General features: G+C 37.8%; 1 protein-coding gene across 1 annotated transcript in view; it reads left to right on the top strand.

Annotated features, from left to right (window-relative positions):
* STAG1 (STAG1 cohesin complex component) overlaps window positions 1–19,848 on the top strand; it is a 99,701-nt gene that overhangs the window by 44,526 nt on the left and 35,327 nt on the right. The window contains exons 2-3 of the mRNA XM_075201538.1: window positions 19,081–19,194; window positions 19,282–19,411. Of these exons, the coding sequence (XP_075057639.1) occupies window positions 19,166–19,194; window positions 19,282–19,411 (159 nt within the window). The 5' untranslated portion in view covers window positions 19,081–19,165. The remainder of the gene's footprint in view (window positions 1–19,080; window positions 19,195–19,281; window positions 19,412–19,848) is intronic.

The following is a 19,848-nucleotide window of genomic DNA, read 5'->3' as shown; positions in this document are numbered from 1 at the left end:
TGATTGTCTCCTCCTGAAGTTTTGTGTTTTTATTTTGTAAAATAAAAACTGTTTCAAGGAGGGGGATTTTTTTTTGTGAGAAGGGATTACTGAGGTATGGAATAACCCCCTTGAAAAGTGGGCTTTCACTTGTTAAAAAAAACCCAAAACAAACATCTACATGGGATTGCACCTGTAATGTGACTACATTACAAAGGGCTTTATTAATAGACTCTTACATTTTAAAACCTACAAAGCCATGTGGATCTTAGAGCTTTGGTTTCTAGCATCAGATTTTTTACATAATTTGCTATCTGACACGTTCAGAGCACTTTCAGAAAGCGTATCAGAGAATGAAAATCAGCACATAAACGGAGATTAAAGAGATACCAGAAGCCATCCGTTAACACTGCAGTCTAACCATTGTTGCAGTGAGCTGAAGATATCCTGTTATATCTATCAGTTGCCCACATAGCCAGAATAAACAACATCATAACAGGGCTTTGTACTAAACTTCAATAAGATTGTGAGTGAGTTCGCAGTAACACATCCATGGTATCTTCCTCTAGGTCAGTGCCTTCTACATTAGGGACAAGTATAGCATCCACTTACAGGACCCTTGAAATGGATGGCATAGCTACTCAACGGGTGTTGAGATAATGAAGGCTCTCAATGAGGGCAATTATGAACACCTTAATGCTACAGATTTCTGCTTTAGGGACTTGTATTTAGTGCAGAACTGCTTCCCAAGAGGTTCTGGTAATAGGGGCTAATTGGGCCCATATTCCCAAACACTTGGTTTGGAAGATGGTCGTGCTTAAACTGGAGTGAGATGTAACTGCTGTGTTTGGTCAGTATATGGAATGCTTCTGATTTAGCTGTACAGATCTTGTGGTTTGGGACTGATATGGATGAGAAGACTGCAGGTGTGGGAGTAGACATTGTAAGGGTAGAGACATATATGATGTGCGAATGTGGCTTGTGAAAAGTTGTATGTCCATGTTCTGGACTGTATCTTCTGGTGGGATCTGGTATGATACATATACATGAATCCTTGGCACTACTACAGGTCAGTCTTCTGAGTTAGACAGATTAAATGGTAGACTATTTAAAATGGGTGGTCATCAATTTTATTTCCAAAGCGCTCTGCAGCAGTTTTCTTGTTTACCCAAACCTTTAGTCAGTTCAGGTCTGGTGCAGGCTGTGCTGCTGTGGGTAAGCAAACAAGGAGATCCTCGCAGTTAATCTGTTGCTTGTGGTACTAAGAATGTTGGTGATGGCCTTGTCCATTAGCAACTTCCACCAATTGGAATGCAAATCTCCCAGGGTTTTTGGGAACACACTGCCCCTCAGTCTGTGATCAGCCGCCTTGTCTGCACAGCCTGGAGCGGGAACTCCTACACCTGATCTGTACAGTGTAAAACAGGTTTGCTTGTTATTAAAGTAAATAAGTTTGCTGCTTCAGAGCCTCATGGGAAATAGTTGTTCACCCACTTTTATCTTCAATGTTTTTTATTCTTTCGATTTGCATGTATTTTGAATTGAGTGGTTTTAAACCTCAAATACTGTTGTTTTTTTCATTTCAATTCTGCTCAAGCAGGCTTTAGTTTGTTTTTTTGTTTGAAATATAATGGTTTCTTCTTTTAAAAGATTAAAATAGCTTTTACTTGACATTACTTATCTTGTTTAAATGAGACACAAATGGCAAACAATGTTTTTCATAAATCCTCCCATGGTTACATTTACAGAATTGGAGCTCTTCCAGATATCTACCCTGAATATATTCATTTAGGTGTTTTTGAAGCCATGCGTACCAAATGTGTGTGTTAAGGGTTAGCGAGTGAGAAACAGGAATGTGTGTTTTGTTTTTTTGGGGGGGTGGGTTTAAGCAACAATCCCACACAGGTTTTTTTTTTTTCCATTATGAATAGCAAGTGAAGCACTTTTTTTTTATTATTTTAAACAAGCATCTGATAGTTGCTTTTCTTAGCCATTTAGTTGTCCTCCTATAAATCATGATATTGAAGATATCTTTGGCATCTACACTACTGGTCTACCCTTCACAGTCGCACACTTAGCATATCAGGAGGGGGGGGGGGGTGATTGGGGTGACTGAAGAAACAAACCATGGAACCTTGTAATTACTAAGCTTAGCCTGGCTTAGCAATTGTTTTTGGGGGTTTTTTTGTTTCTAAAAAAAAAATGAAAATATTACACCATATTTTTTCATTGGATGATTGCTTTAACTACTTTAAGCAGCTGTTGAGACTCCTGGTAGTTGTCCCTTACGTTATATTACTATAATGGATCTAATGAAAACAATAGTAATAACCTGCAAGTAATGGCTGGTACAGCTGATTATTGGTCTCCGTGGGTCTGATTCATTACGGAAAGAAAAGCAAAAAAATGAGTAACTTTGAACCTTGGCAAAACCATGTTACAATGCAAGGGGTGCAAAAGAGTTTATTTTGCACATCCGGAAAATACTGGCTGTTTTTTTTTTTTTTCATGTAGGACGCAACTACTTGGATAGTTCTATTTTTACACTGGCACTTAAAGTTGATCTAGGACATGCTCTACTCCAATTATAAATCTGTCTCCACATTTTAAATTTACCTCCCCCTCCAATGCAAAATGGTTTTGCCAAGGTTCAAAGTTACTCCTTTTTTTTTGCTTTACTTTCCTTAATGAATCAGGCTCCGTGTGTGTGTATATGGTCTGGGTGATTCAGAAGACCGCTTGCAGCACATTCCAGTGTCCTCTGCAACAATTGGGTTTTGGTTACTGAAGATCGGAACAAAAGGATGACCTTTGTTTGAGCTCCCTTATTACATCTTTTGGTCCTGCTTAATTGTTGATTCAATGGAAAGCAACCATTCAGTTCTTTTATTTCTAGTGTTGCACTGGTTGAAAACAGACATGGGTTATTCTAGATTAATGCTCCTATGAGACTGTCATCTTGTATTTCTAATCACAAGACTGGCTGCACATAATATAATCCAGCACTGCTTTTGATTTGAAATAATTTTACAATCTTACTGTGTATTAATACAGCCTAGTTTTTTTCTTTCACGGTACTGTTGAAGCTTATTTTATGAGCTTAGGCTGCATTCTCATGAATACTAGTTATCAATTCACTATGAGCTACTGGCTTCACTGATGTGTGAGGCAGTGGCATTCTCCAGTGTGTAGGTGTAAACATACACGTATAACTATAACAAATGTATCTCAATTTCATGAAATCCGCAATACCGGCGCTCTCAGGACTTGAACCAGCAAAACAGTGTGTTTGTTTGAAATTAGGTAGTTGGGTCCTTTTTAAGGAACCTTGTAATAATAAAGGCATTTGTTATGTGGGGTTCTGGTTTATATGTATAGCTGGAATCTATGCAGCTCACCTATGGTACTGCTGTTGGGGTCTCTCCATAGAGTGGGTAGTCTGACCCACAAATGAAAGCAGGCTGCTGATTGGAGAAGCGCTCACTCTTAAAATACCATTACACTCACTTCTAGCCACTTGTTCAGTTTGAATTTTTTTTTTTTATATAAAATAGGGGTGGAAAACTGAGTGGCTTTTGTAATAAGCTTGTCTTTTTTTCTGTTTTTCCTTTTTATATACACACTATAGGTTCAGACATGGAAAATGAGTATACTGACTATTGCAGCACGGTACAGTGGTTTTATACAGGATCATTCTTGCTGTGCAGCTAGTAATTTAAGCTCCCTAGTGCAATAATCTAGGTTTTCCATGTTTGCATAACGCCCTGCAATCCAAACTAAAACGTGACTGGACTTCTGATCCCATAAATCTCATTTGAAATCTGCTGGTTTAAGTTGTCTTTTTTTCATTGTGTGGTAAGGTAGAATATATTCATTTTTGTACAGTTTAGATCAGTTGGTGAGTACACTAATTATCCCTAACCAAATTACTCTGGTTCTGGACTGGGTTTTATACAAGAAAATAAAAATGACTTGCTAAAACTATTGTACTTAAACTCTAGTAGAAACCTTGGCTGGATTTGTCACAGGAATTTGCATCTGAACACACTGCTATAGCTAATGAGATGACTGAGATATCATTAAGAAATGTACTGTGGTTTAACGTTAATTTGTGTTTAATGTTTAGCACTTTCAAAGGGATTTTGATACACTGATCAACTGTACACAACAGTACAACTCTCCCAGAGAGAAGCAAAATCCCCAGCACACTTATTTCTCCAGCAGAGAGGAGGGTTGAGGGATGGACCCATTTCAAAATGAAAATGATTATTAGCAGATGGTAATTATCATTTTGTAGTAGTGCCTATGTCATTCATGTTGGTTTTTAGTGAAGCCAGTAATACTCCTGTCACTTATTTTTAAGGGGATGGTAAAGACCAATGTTGCACACTCCTGAATTTCGGGCAGGTCTGACTTCCAGGAGAACCGTCCATTCTTCCCCACCCTGCAGGAGGGGGAGCTCTACTAAATTTACATCATTTTGGCCCTGTCCCTCGTGATGAGATCACAGAATTTTACCACAGTGGACACAATCAAAATTACACTCTTTGCTGCTCCTTGTCTCCCTATGCACCTTCACTCCACCCAGGGGGCAAAATTATAGAGTGGCATGAATGGTAAAGACCTTTATTATTGCTTGTAAAAAATCGTGTTGAAGATTAACTGCTTTACCATTCCTGAGCTTCCCATTGTATTGGAAAACCCTTTCAGTTCTAATATGGAACACAATGCCTTCTGGGCTTTGGTATAGGAAGTGGCTGCGTACAATCAACCGAGCAGCCATCACCTGCTTCCTAGTCGGTAAGTTTGGGAGGAGATTTCAAGTTTGTGTTCACCCGAAGGCTTATTGTCATTGCTGTCAGCAAATCAGGAAATGTTTGGGTGCCATACACTTGGATGCAATCTCTTCCTATAGCAAAATCAAGGGGTATCTCAGGGGCTCCAGAGAATGCAGCATGTAAGTGGGGGGTGCCCAATCATCTCGCTTTAATCTTTGGAGAAAGCAGTAAAGTGGTGTGCTGTTAAGAACAAAAACAAAAAAGTAAAGCTCCATGTGCAAACTGGTGTACACTTTAAAGCCACTTCACTTTCTACAGGGGCAGCCGGCTAGGATAGGTGGCCTTTTTAGAATTTGTGGTATAGCACTGATGTGGTTAAAGCAGATTTAGTGAATGGGTAGGGTCTAAAAGCATAGGTGTGGCTTAAGGTTTAAGTCTCTAGTATTTTACTAAAGGATTGTAGGCCAAGTATCTTTCTATCCACAGTGCAACATATAAAACATTTGTGACATTTCTTATTTAAAATATTATTGTAAATAATTGGACAAGGGAATGTTATCATAACTTAGATTATTTACAATACCGTTGTTCAGCCCCTGCTAAAAACACTAGAGATTTGCAAGATACAAAATCCTACAGTACTTGGAAGAATTTTATAGATGTATAAATCAAGTATCAAGCTGTGACTGAGCAACATCTACAAGGAATGTAATTTTTCTACATGCAAGCGGTCTCTGTGCTTACAAATTGTTTTCTGAATTAGTGTATTATCTGTTGTCACACTGTTTGACACTATTTTATTTACTTATTACTACTATTGAATGCACCTGTCTAGTTTTTTTTATTCTTTCTGCTTAAACATAGGCTTGTAGTAGATGCTAACCTTTAGTTGTGCATAGACATACTTGTTTTAATATTTGATATCAAAATTATGTATTTGTATTTTTATGCTTTAAAACAATGATGGTACCATATGTTTTGAGAGTTTGAAAAGACATTTCTAATACAGTTTGGTTGTTAATACAGGTACTGGGTTTTATCTTGTGCTAACTAGATCTGACAACTGTTTGTAGCTGTATTTATGTATGAACAGAATACTGTACCGTCTGCAGATGCACTGTTTGTAAATGAGTGCAGGTACACCACTGTGTGCCAGTCTTATATCCCAGTATCCTAAACCATTCTCTCCCTTCAGCAATTAACACATTTGTAACATGCAAAGAAGAACCACCATAAGTCCCAGAAATTGGTGAGTTCAAGGAATTCTTTAGAAAGATGATCACGGTATGCAAGTGTTAGGTCCTGTGCACATAAGTGGTATTTACTAGTCTTTTAAACGCAGCTTTCCACCATTTGTGAATACAGTGCTAATTAAGTATGGGGAGGAATTATTGCTACTTATTACGTTTGGATGGTAAGTGTTTTAAGAAAACACAAAATGGTTCAGCAATAGGAAAAAAAAATCACGCCTAATGCAGTGTTGGTCTGTTTTGCATTTTCATAAGAAATCTATTTACGATGGCTATCCATTTATGCATGGTTAATGCGTTCACACGGGTGAAAGCGACGTTTAAAAGACTGGTAAATACCACTTATGTGTGCAGGACATTTTTGTTTTCAATTTACAGGCATGCTTTAACAAAGAGCAAATAGAAAGATTATCTGTCTTGAAGTATGTTGCCTGGACTGGCAGTAATTTGAAGTGTATACTATTTACTTGTGGCCATCTTGATTACTGGCATGAGCACTTGTCGGCTGCCATCTTTGATCCTGTTTATGCTGATTACATGCCTCTTTCTATGATTTATGATTATAGTGCTTACTGGTTGTGTTGCTTTGCATCAGAACCAGTAGCGTGCTGGCCCGGGTGGCAGGGGGGCATCGGTCCCCCGGGCCGCTCAGTTTATGCACTCTTAAGGCCGGCCGCCCGCCCAGCTCCCCCTCCCCCCAGCTTCACTATAATCTAATTATTAACGGCGGCCGCATCACATGACGCCTCAGCGCACAGGCGGGCGCGTCACATGACACGCGATGCGGGCGCGTCATTGATGCCGTGGCCGTTGGTAATAATTAGATTATAGTGCAGCAGGGGGAGGGGGAGCTGGGCGGCCGGCCTTAACAATGCATAAACTGAGCGGCCCAGGGGACCGATGCCCCCCTGGGCCAGAGCGCCCCCGGGCTGCATCTTGCCAGCCCGCGCCTGATCAGAACTATAAACATTCATTCTTTGTTGCTCACCTAGTGCCTGTTCTCCGGCCATCTCTGTACTGACCTCTTGTCCTAACTTAATCATAACATTTATTACTATTCTATACTAAGTTTTTATCGTTTTACTGATATGCCTGTTGTCTTATTGTTACGCTGGGCTAGCACTTTGCAAATTACAAACCTCCCGAGGTGTTCTGCAAATTTATTCCAGTTAGGCTGTGGTACCTACTAAAGGTTTTCCATCCGATTATCGGGTCAATCACATGAAAAACAATCACTCTGCCTGATATTGCATTAGTGTTTACTCTTCAGCAATGAACAATTTTACCGTTGCAAAGCTCATCGTATCGTTTGGTTTGATTTTATAAATGGACTAAAAATCTTAACGATGGAACAGTGTCGCTCCAGTCCTGCAGTGTATGTGCACTCATGACCAGATCTCTATAGAGTTGACCGTTATGATCTTTTAAGCCAATGGTTATGATAGATGAAGAGCACAGATTTGAAGGTAAATCTTGTAAAATTGTCTGAGTGTGTACATATGAATCTGAATGATGCTCGGGACTTTTAATCACTGGTAAAATTCTTAACAATATCACATTGGGAGAAATCTTTTGTAATGTGTACCCAGCCTTAGTCACATAAGGTGGACGGTCTGTATCTTATGAATCCTGCAGAATTTCAGCTAGCAGTTCTGATTGAAATATTGTCCATACCAGAATATGGAATTTGGTAGCTTGACATGATTGTGAGGGTTCAGCCATTCATATGGATGACCAAGTCCCTAACAGGGCTGCTTATTCAGAAGTTGGACCACATGATTGATGTGCAAAGTAAATTTGCAGCTATCTTTTTTCCAAGGTCATAATTCAAAGAGGAAAAATGATTAAACCACACCAGGTATTTATCATTTGAACATCCCTAAATTGCTCAGTATAACTTCAAAAATTCAGGGTGGCTATTTTTTTTAGTATCCTGAAGGGTGCACCCAAGTAAATTATATATATATATATATATATATATATATATATATATATATATATATATATATATATATATATATATATATATATATATATATATATATATATATATATATATTTTATTTATTTATTTAGGGGGAAAAAAGAAGAAACAACAAGATGTGTATATTGGAGCACTCCAGATTATTCAATTAAATACAATTATTGATTTTTACAAAATTTTGTTAATAAAAATCAATAATTTTAATTGTCCTAATCTACACACCTTGTTTGTTCTTTTTTTCAAACATATTTTCCAAGTCAAAAAACAACCTCATACCTTTGCAGATGAAGAAATCGGATTTGGTTTAATTTCTCTTAAGAGTCCTTGAGGAGAAAAAAAGAAGCACACACGTGGTTATTTTGAGGAAAAAATAGACCAAATTTTTGGCAAATTTAGATCTCACAGCCATCAGATCGGGCTAGTCCTATGTGAGCTTTGCTTTAGTAAAAACTAAACAATTGGGCTACTCATTTAAATCTTGAATGAGTCCCCTATTAGGAAGTGAAACCCTTATGTTTCTGTCACTGAAAGCTTTGACACCAATGTACATTGACTTTGTTGCCTCTGTTACCTCGTTCTTGTTTCAAGTCTATTTGGGCGACACATTTCAAAGCTCGTTGGTTATAACTGTAACAGATATTTTATTGCTTGTGACAAAACACTGGTCTCATAGCAAAAGAAGGTAAAATGATGTCAATACGTAAGACATGGATTTGTTTCTGATATCTTAGTGGTGTTTTTCTAGGAAATTCCTTATGATTGTATATACTTATCCTGATTAGTAAAATTATTCTGTCTTAATGAGATTTTGTGAAGTTGTTTCAAAGGCCACTCCAGAGCTCTTGTAATAATACTGGAAACTGTTCAAGTCAGCAGAGTAGAGATCTATTGACTTCTGTGGATTCTATTCAGTCTTCTGTTTTGAGGTTATAAAAATAGCAAGTGTTTGTCTGTTTGCCAACTATAGTTTACAGTGTAAAATAATATACTGCAGAGAAGACTGCAGATTAGGAAAGATATTTTTTTTTGCTTTTTAACAGCACACAAGGACTGTTTCTTATGGCAGATTTTTACTAGGAAATAACTCAACGTGCGGTTATGTTTACGGTTTTGTCTTGAAAATGTGTATGTGAAGAATGCCTTTGTTTAAATATATATATATGGAGTTTGTATGTTCTCCCTGTGTTTGCGTGGGTTTCCTCCGGGTGCTCCGGTTTCCTCCCACACTCCAAAAACATACTGCTAGGTTAATTGGCTGCTATCAAAAATTGGCTGTCTGTCTTTGTGAGTGTGTGTCTATATTATGGAATTTAGACTGTAAGCTCCAATGGGGCAGGGACTGATGTGAATGAGTTCTCTGTACAGCGCTGCGGAATTAGTGGCGCTATATAAATAAATGATGATGAATGTCAAAATGCACATATATTTTTTTGCCATGTGAAATTAGACTTAGTGATTATGCACATACAAATGTATGTGTATACGTGCGTGTGGCATATACTATTTTCAACCAACTGCCTCTAATGGCCGGATTATTAGTGGTAGAAAGTTGACTGGTGCTATGAAAAAATAACATTTAGGGGCATATTCAAATGTTGGCGGAAAAGCCAAAAATCTGGCGCTCTGCGCTCTATTACCGTAGTAACGGTAGTTTTCTCGCTGGATCTCAGCTTGCAGTTCCCTGAGCTGCGAGCTGAAATCCAGCTTACTATTACCGTAATAACGGTAATAATTTTAACGCCGCGGGGCTTCGGAGTAAGAGTTTATGAAATCTAGTAAACATTTTGTTGTAACTGCATAGGCTGCTTTTGACACCAAGAAAAACGGTTAGTTCTCCAGGCACTTATAAATATTGAGTTTTTAATGCATCTACAAATCCAAAAAGGCTTTACCAGCTGCCATTTAAGGGGAAATGCCAACTCTCCTGTTATCATACAAGTGCTAAAAACAGCGCTAAGGAGCATTCAGACAAAAATGGCTACATATGCTATAATAGGGGAAAATATATATTACACTGGCAGGACTGGGCTGAGCAAATTTTAATCAAAACCTTTTTATTTTAAAAGTTATAAGTGAATCCAAAGAAAAAGTATATTTTACATTAAAATGAATGTGTATATTATATTTTTTTTCCCTATTCGGGTAAACTGACTTAATTAGTGGGATAATTAATCCTCTCCAGAGATGTATCTTAGAGTTTCAGGGAATTCCTGCATTAGAACTCTTTTTGGGGTTGAAGTTCATTTGATTTAAGAGATTCAACAATAGCGATGATAATCAGGATCCGGACTTGAGCAGAGATTCACCCACAAACTAGCAATGTATTAGGCTGTAAACTCGCACTATAACAATGCCGCATCAGCGTGAAACTAGTTGACTCATTGGCTGACGCGTTTCCTTCAGCCTGATGAACTTTCACAAAGCTATACCATTCTACTCTTCATACCAAATAGAGGAGTGAACATACCTCTCTCCTTCAATTACTTGTCAATCAGTTGTAGCAAACTGGAAACGCATTAAGACCATTCCTATTGAGGATGAGTGTGAATAAAAACATAACTCTGTCATTCATGTTGATGTATTTTAGATACTATGTGTGCTTACTCACAGCTAACGCAACAATAGCTACATTCCAATGCCATTTTAAAACTCATTGCAATGTAATCTTTAGTAGTTCAGAGTTTAAACCTCTGGAATAATTCAGCTTTGCCCTTGATATCCTGTAGAATGTGTGACAACCTTTCAGGGCAGAAGTGTTACATTATATCTCCTTATAATCATAGCCTCGTATTGGTAATGGTATCAACATGCGCATAGAATTTGTGCACAATAATATTCCATACCAAATTAACAAATTCTGTTACTTTAGATTTAAAAGTAACTGTTCCTATGAAGTATTTTGATAGCAATGTATCCGCTGTATTGCTTTTACTCCTGACCATGCGCATGGAGAAATCTTTGTTATTATGGACATAAATAGTGTTTCCCTTTCTCCAAAAGCCAAAGCACAAATATTTTTCTATCGTTTTAGGTGGTTATACTTTAATGTATTAACGGATGCTCATCTGTTTAGCATTCTGCAGGGAAAAACCTGAAGGTTTGTCTCGCATCTCAGATTCTCATAGTCATAGCTTTTATAATTGCGTTTTAATGGACTTCCTCAGCCTAGTGGTGGTGTTGTGTCTACATATCAGGTTTCATGGTTTTCTTGACCAGAGAAGTGTTGCAGACGCTACAAATAAAAATAATTAATTTATATATGTCATAAAAATTAAGCTGTTGAAAGGCCGTTATTGTTAGTATCCCCTAATTATATTCTATTAATACATAATTGTTTCCATTAATGTTAGTGTGTGTATATGTATATAATCAAGCTTCATATAGTCTAATACCAAATATAGACAGGTTTTGCTGGTTACAAAGAGTTGTCTAGACAACTAGCTCAGGCTGGTAATGAACAATAGAAGGTAGACTTGCATGTGATGATTCTAAGACTTGGTCTAAGTGTTTAGTGACAGGATAATAGTTGCATTTGGCTACACATATATAGCTGACCAAATTGGGTGAAATCAGGCCATCTGGTGCTTGGACCTTGCAGTTGGATCGGTCTCGACTTCACTTTAGCCTGTTGATGACCTCCGTCAGGTCCATGGCAGTCAGTTTCCACCATGCCCAGTAACATTTCTGGTGTTTTATATGATCAGGTTTCAGGATCTTTTGGAGCCACACATGTTGCTAGACTGAGTGTTGTTGTAGAGTTATGCAGCTGAATGTATGTGCTCTGATCAGAGAGGGCTTTATAATGGTTGTACTTTGTAATACATGTATGTAATATTTATAGGGACATTAAGGTCTTTTGAAACGATTCTATAGGTTATTGCATAAGAATATGGTGTACAGGATATATTAAGGATTAGTTACCATAAAGTATACTGTCTGTACATTTGATTATCTCAACATTTAGACATGTAATTAAAATCATCTGCACTGGCCTCACTACTTAAGAAGCCAAAATGTGACCAGGTGGTCTTAGTCCTAAGTAGTGTGGTGAGTGCACATTATTTTTCTTCTAGACCTATACTTGTATCTGTTATAAACCTCATCTAACTAGCAGATAAAATAAAGACCCTGTACATTTGGTTGCTAGTTTAGCTGTTTTGATAAAATGTTGAATTAATACCTCATATTTCTGTTGTGCTAGATGTGTATTTGCAGGGACAAATGCTGACAACAGTTGTGCCTTTTTTTATAATTGGTATAGTGCGTTTATATTCTCATGCATCTAGCACCATAAAAAATGCTGGCGAGACATTTTTACATTAAGACTGTGCATGTGAGACAGTATTTAGTTTCTATTCCATCCGTTAGTCCTTGCTATTTTATGGTTTGTGCCATTAATTCTTGAATTACTTTTACTAGTAAACTGCTTTATCCCACTTTCTGTAGTAATAAAAAAAAAAAAAAAGTATTATGTTGTCTTTGCTTTCATCCTGCCGGTATTATGATTTGCCCCCTTTTATGTGAAATTACTCCTCCTACATCCTGAATGCTGGTAATACTTCTGATACTTTGTAATTATCACCGGTGTCCATTCTCCCCTCCAAGTTGTACATGTTCACCTCTTTAGGTCTTTCTTGATGCACTTTGTTATACCACCCTTGTGCCGTGCTAGTCTCCAGTCTGAATTTGTTTTCTACTAATGTAATTTGAACATGGGGCCTACAGACCTTGAGGTGATGGTGTGGAAATATAACTTTCCTCCTCTTCCTATACAATGAGGTATTATACTGCTTGACTATACGATTTGCTTGCTTCCATCTGATTCTAGAACTCCCTTTCCTCTGTTGTTGGCACTACATCATTTTTGTGTTCTGCTTTAGCATTTTTGTTTCCCACATGTAATATATTTTACTTTTTAATGTATTACTTAAGAGATTTCACTGTAGTCAGTTGCTCACGTCTATTAATCACTACACATTTATTTTACCCCTTAGGTATCATTGGTTTCACCCATGTTAAATATCTTTTTATATCCGCTGCAAAAGGCATAACTTTCCTTTGTAGACTGCAAGTAATATCATTAATAAATACATTAAGCACGACAGGACCCAGGACTGGTCCCTGAAGTACCCCAGTGGTTGCCAGCCATTCACATGACTTTACATTATTTAATACACAAAAGGCATTGATCCACTGCACATCGGGGGGGGTCCAATGTACAAATACAGACCGGGTAGGGAGGGAGCTAATAATTAGACTTTGCCTTAAAAAAGATAACAGGATTGAGCTGTACCACAAATATATAGCAAAATAATGTTGTCTGGGATGCAAGATGGACATGATTAAAGTGTAATAAAGGAGAAGGCATTGATCCTCTGCACTCACTGAAGGCATTATTAATAGTTGCCTCAAACTATACTGTTTGTTCATCTCGCTTTGTGGTGTCCTTCCACTTTTACTTGGTAAACCTCTTGTACTTAGACTATACACTACCACAACACTGTCTTGTGTCCTTTAATTAAACCTTTATACGTTCCACTATTCTAGTCAAATCAAGGATTTTTAATTTGGAAATGTATTGTGGGACACAGTATGAAATGCCACACTAAAGGCAAAATAAACTATATGCACTGATCCAGACCGGCTTATCACTTTAGTTACCAAGTCAAAAACAAGTACCCTGGATTTGTTTGACATGGTCCACTAGGAGCAAATCCAAGGTACACGCTGCCTTGGTCTTTGTAATTGTTTTTCTCTGAATAGTCAATAAAAGGGTTGTTTTGTTTTGTTTTTTTATATTTGTTTGCATTAGTTTCCTTATAATTGGTGTGACACACACGTGTCGGTAGTGCTTTTTTTGCAGTTGAACCAGTGAATGAAGTGAGGGTGTAGGTGGTAGTATGTCACACCACCACTGTGACTTCTGCCTTCATTGTAAAACGATCGCATTCCAGTCACTTACATTCCCATTACATTTTTCATACCACCACTTCTATATTTCCACTTTGATCACTGAGTAGAACTATAGTTGCCGTTCTTTAATCACCTGGAATTGTTCAGTGGTTTTTTGTTAATTTGTTTAATGGTTCTGCAAGCACTATTTCTTGGATGTATTTCTTTGGGCACATTGATTTTAATCCTGGTAGTTCAAGTAACACATCTTCTGTAGTAAATGTTTGTCTAAATTACAGTAGGTTGTTGCTTTCTCTTCTAATGTAGATTACCCCTTTTGAATGTCGCAAGTATATACCAAACAAAAACAGTTAAGGCAGTCGGCAGTTTCATTGTGTCCTTACACATTATCCAGTGATTCTCTTCTAGCTTTACTATGGGTTTTGTTTTGGGTTTTTTCTCCTTTTAGCTATATAAAGAACTTTGACACCTTTTTTTTTTTTCCTCTTTCTGCTTTCTTTGCAATTTTTTGTTATGGTTGCACTTATTGTGTAACTAATGTATTTTGGCCTAGCTTTGTGGGTGGTTTTAAGTCTCTCTAATTGGGTTTGATATTTCTTCGCACTTACACCTGCCCTTTTATTAGATAACTCTAGAGGCTTCAGATGAGTTTTGCTTTTATTATCCTATCTGGACAAAAACAGTGGATTATTTCAATGTTCCTGCAGCCTACTCATCAATTCCCACTCAGAGATACATTCAGTTAGTCAGTCTTTCTAAAATCTAAAACTCTTGTCTTTGTGCAGTCCTGCTATATATTACACTGACAAATTGTCACCAGACCCCAAGTTTTTTGCTACAGACACATGTGTTCTTGCGTCTTCATTTGTGAGAACAAAATCTAGGATTGCTCCCTTCTGTGTTGATTACCCAATTATTTGTCCAAGTGTATTAGTCAGTAATAGAGACACACTAAGATACAAGTCAAGAGGGCAGCGCAGTGGCCTAGTGGTTAGCACCTCTGCCTCACAGCACTGGGGTCATGAGTTCGATTCCCGACCATGGCCATATCTGTGTGGAGTTTGTATGTTCTCCCTGTGTTTGCGTGGGTTTCCTCCGGGTGCTCCGGTTTCCTCCCATACTCCAAAAACATACTGGTAGCTTAATTGGCTGCTATCAAAATTGGCACTTGTATCTCCCTCTCTGTCTGTGTGTGTGTGTGTGTGTGTGTGTGTGTGTGTGTCTATATTAGGGAATTTAGACTGTAAGCTCCAGTGGGGCAGGGACTGATGTGAATGAGTCCTCTGTACAGCGCTGCAGAATTAGTGGCGCTATATAAATAAACGATGATGATGATGATGAAGTCCATTTACCCGAAACTGATGATATTTCGGAACTTCCTAAGGTACTTGTGATAGAGCCAGATTTGCATACTGGATGTTATTCTTGGTCTGTTAACTTGACACAATTTAGTATTAATTAATATAATCTTTGAAGGGATTGGAAAGCCTGCAAATATATTGACTCTGTGATTAAGGTATTTTTTTTTATCATGGGCTTCCTACCTCTGAGCAGTACCGAGTAGGCATCTCTCTTTGATGATCGGCTCCCAGATCAATATAGATTACAGTAGAATCACCTATGAAAAACTTCCTACATTCAGTGAACTATTTTTGGGGAGATATTGCAGTTTCCAAAGCCATGACCGTCTTGGCAGCTCATACAACATGCCTCAGCTGGGACCAGACAATGCTGGGACATGATCCGCAGTCTTAATTCTTACAGATCCTGCAGTGGTCCAAACTGCTGATCTTAGATGGCTTCTGGGGAAAGTGTTACATTTCCTGCCTGTAACCTAATCTCACTGTGCAAATGTAAGAACTGCAAACATTGTATTTGTTATGGCTCTGTTCCATGTGGATTTCTATAGTCACTTTTTATGTGAGACCTCTTATTTATAATACTGCCTGAGATTACTCCTTATTTACATCATTCTGTGGTGGTTTGTCAACATATTGTATCTGTAATGTAAGAAATGTACAAATTAAAGTGGACCCTCAGGTTGTGTGTGTGCTTTCTGTAGAGGGATATGAAGTGGTATTTATCTTAATAAGGTGGAGTTTGATGCTGGTGGAATGTACTACATTGGATGTATTCCGCACCTTGGACGGCTTCCTGATTTAAACTCCAATGCGGTTTAGTATCTATACCCTCGATCTGTGCTCTGTATACCCTGCGTATTTGGTTTATTACCCTAATTCAATTGACTGCGTTACTTTCGGCAGTAACGCAGCCTGCGCAGTATTACCGATATTACTGGTAATACGGTAATCTTTAACGTTGGTTTTTGCTTGCAGCTCTCGGAGCCGCTCGCAGAAATCAGGGTTAAGATTACAGTGTTAACGGTAATAGACTTAGGGGGGGAATTGAATATCCCCCAAAGTACCACCGCGTTATAGATATTACCATTATTACGGTAATATTAACCCGGCTTTCTGAGCTGCGAGCAAAAAGGCAGCGTTAGAACTACCGTAATAACTGTAATTACACACACTATTACCATTATAACGGTAATGGTTTTAGCACGGCGGTCCTTCAGGGGGGAATTGAATTCCCCCTTTAGCGTTGCGTTGCTTGCAGCAGAATTGAATTCCCCCCCTAAGAAAGAGTTAAGGCCCTCCACCAGAATTTACCAAGCAGGACATATCCCCGGGCTAATTTACTGTGCGCAGAGGGAGTGACTGGCAGTTGGTCCTATGGTGACTTGGAAGGTTGGTGCATGGCTGTTGTAGGTTATACGGATATAGTTTACAGAAAATGTATTGGAGAAAGTGCGCTTGTGTGTGTTCCGAACTGGATCCCGTAATAACAGATGTGTCCTCGAGCAAGTACACACATCTTGTATGCCTATACTTGGGAGAAGTATAAGATAAATTTTAAGATTCATCTGAGTTTTGTATGAATGGTCAAAGAAATTGCGATGGCAGCAATAGCAAATTAGAACAATCCTTTCATCTCTTATATGAAGTTTTCATTAGAAAAAAACAGGTTTTATTGTATATGTTGTTTCGGGTGCTCCTGCTCCTCCTCCTCACTACGCTATTTAGCCATGTTGCAGCACTTATAGATCCCTGTCATTTAAAATTACTTTTTCATGTTTCATTTTGCAAGATATCTCCACAGTATAATGAAAGTACATGGATCTCTGGTTTGTTTTGGGGCTCCCCCCCTCCCCCTCCTTTTGGGATACAGTGGCCAATGGTTTAGTCATTGTGAACTTATATGCGTTACCTGTTCATCTGGCAGTGATCTGGTTAAACAGTTGTTTGTATATATATTTTTATTAATAGCAAGAATATTGATGAGCTACAGAACATAACTACACAGCCTGTACCTTTGAACTACACACACAGTTGTGTGAAGCGCGCAGAGTTCAACTGAGGATTTTTATTTTTTTTATGATAAAGTAAACTTAAATTAATCTGTGATACATAGCCACCTAGTGGCAGTGGCTAAAACAGTGTTTTAAATTAACTGCTTCATTGTCCTATCATCTTTTTGTGTTCTCGTGGTCTTTGTTTCATTTGTTTCAGATTGAGATTTTGGCGGAAACAAATTAATTTTATCTTGCATGGCAAAATAATATTTGTAACTAAATTAAGTTACACACTGCTAGAATTACGTTATATTTTTATATAATTGATCCCTAAGATCTTTGAGTATTTAGATTTAAAACATTTCTACCACTAATATGAGAACAACTAGTGTATGTCAAAGGGCAGCTGAAAACTCAAGCAGTGGTAAAAAGTAATTGTATCATTTAGGGAAAGGATGTGCGTTTTGGTGCTTGGCTAAAATATTCCGCTATGAAAACCTTATTACTGCAATATAGGATACTTACACTTATGGTGGTTTTGTCTCTGAAACATTCCATGTTAGGCATGTTTTACCCATATGACAGCCATCTAATTAACATATGAACTGTTCTTACCCGCCCACAAGAATGTACCAGACAGTGTAATGATCACTAGGGCAGTCTGTTCCTCATAGTCATTGTGGTGGTCTCCTCTAACACCACCTCTCCAAAAGCACAGCTGTGACAGTGGTCCTGCAAGTAAAAATCTCCACACTTATAGTAAGGTTGATTTTACAGAACACAAGTTCACTGTGCATGCTACCTAATATTAATGTCCGTGCAGCACATGCAGTGAATATTATCACTGTAAAAATGCTCCAAGTGTGCTGCTCCTCCTGGGCAGAGGAAACTGCTGTGCAGGACTGTGCTGGCCACAAATGTTGCTGTCCTGTCACTTGCCCATCGAGTGTGAGTTAGATTGCACCAATCTAGTTCTGAGTAGAGGTTTCATTGTTAGCACAACATGTTATACGCAGAGATATCACATTACTTGTTTGATATGAGCTGTGTGATTTTAATATGATCAAATAATTTGATAAAGTACTAATTCTTTTTTAGAATGTGCTGATCCTACTTGTTTGACCTAAGATATTCTCTGTCCACATTGTGCACTGCCAGCTAGATAATGTGCGTTCCGTATGCATGGTTACTATGCCCTCAGTGCACAAGTCCTCTAACGGTAGACTTGTCCAGTGATTGGGAGACGGCCTCAGTCATGTCTCCTGTTTTGAGTAGGAGGATTGGCATTTAAAAGGAAAGTGAAGAAATGTGGTCTGAAAAATAGAAATGGTAAAAAAAACCAAAATAAGTTGAATTCTTTTAACTTCTTTCTTTTTATCTTCTATAGTTAAGTAAAATGTTAAGTCGGATGGATGTCTTTGTCCAAAGAACCTCATTGACTACAATATTTGAGTCTATTAAAATGAATGATTTATGTATTTGAACTGGTAAATGAAATAGTACACATACATTCCAATGAAACAGTGCCCCCATTGGTAAGTTTTAACCAAGGCATTTATTTAGAAGGTGTACTTTTGTTTCAGATAAAATATTTCTATGAATCCTAAATATTTTATAGAAGTATTGATCCAACATAATGTCCCTTTGTGTCTGTTATGTTATTGGATGAAGAAATGACAAATGAATAAAGCTTTGAGGCAGTTATGATTACATTTTAATTACTTTTCAATCCACATTTGGTACATTGGCTTTTGGTGTTCTTACTTCTTTACATTTTTAATTTTTTTGCTTAAATTGCATTTTCTTCCTCTTTATTTCTAGGTTTATGTTTGAGCCGATAACTGAATAGGCACAAACCCTTTGACCCCCATTTTCTCTGAAACCAATCTCTCTCCAAAAGACAAAGATGATCACGTCAGAGCTGTCCGTTTTGCAGTAAGTACATGGCTGGTATCTGCAAAGTTTGAAGCTGTTTATTAATGCCATGGAACTCTGTATGAAATTGTTTTCTTGCTGTTTTAGGGACTCCACAAATGAGAGTGCAACAGTGCACACAGACATGTCTGCTGTTGCCAGCGAAATGAGCTCTGATATTGTGGAGGATATAGAGGTTAAGGGGAAGAGAAAAAGAGGACGCCCAGGAAGACCACCAGTGAGTGTCAACTAGAAAACTGGCAAAGGGATGCATATATTATGTGTCGCAGGATAATCTGTTTTACGAGAACAAAATCTTTCTCATATATTGTGCAGAATGAGATTAATAGTTTGTATTAATTGAAATGTTAAGAAATATATGAATGAGTCCTAGTGCAGGGTTTTTTCTCAATAACTTTGCTTACAGTTTCCTGCCTTTGATATTGTCCCATAATATCCTCATTTAATGTTCTTATCCATGCATTGAACCAGCTTAGTGGTGTTTATTAGGAAGGAACTTTAACAGATAAGAAAAACTGTAAATTCGGCAGAGCAGAAACTGGGTGAGAGGGGGAGCAGATAAAGACAACTAATTTTGTTTGAGACCTGTGTAGAGAAAATCAAAATTACGTCTAAAATATACCTTTTAATATATTCATCAGTGTCTTTGAGTCT

The sequence above is a fragment of the Mixophyes fleayi genome, chromosome 3 (assembly GCF_038048845.1).
Source record: "Mixophyes fleayi isolate aMixFle1 chromosome 3, aMixFle1.hap1, whole genome shotgun sequence".
Taxonomy (NCBI): Eukaryota; Metazoa; Chordata; class Amphibia; order Anura; family Limnodynastidae; genus Mixophyes; species Mixophyes fleayi.
This window is presented reverse-complemented; position numbering and strand designations above follow the sequence as displayed.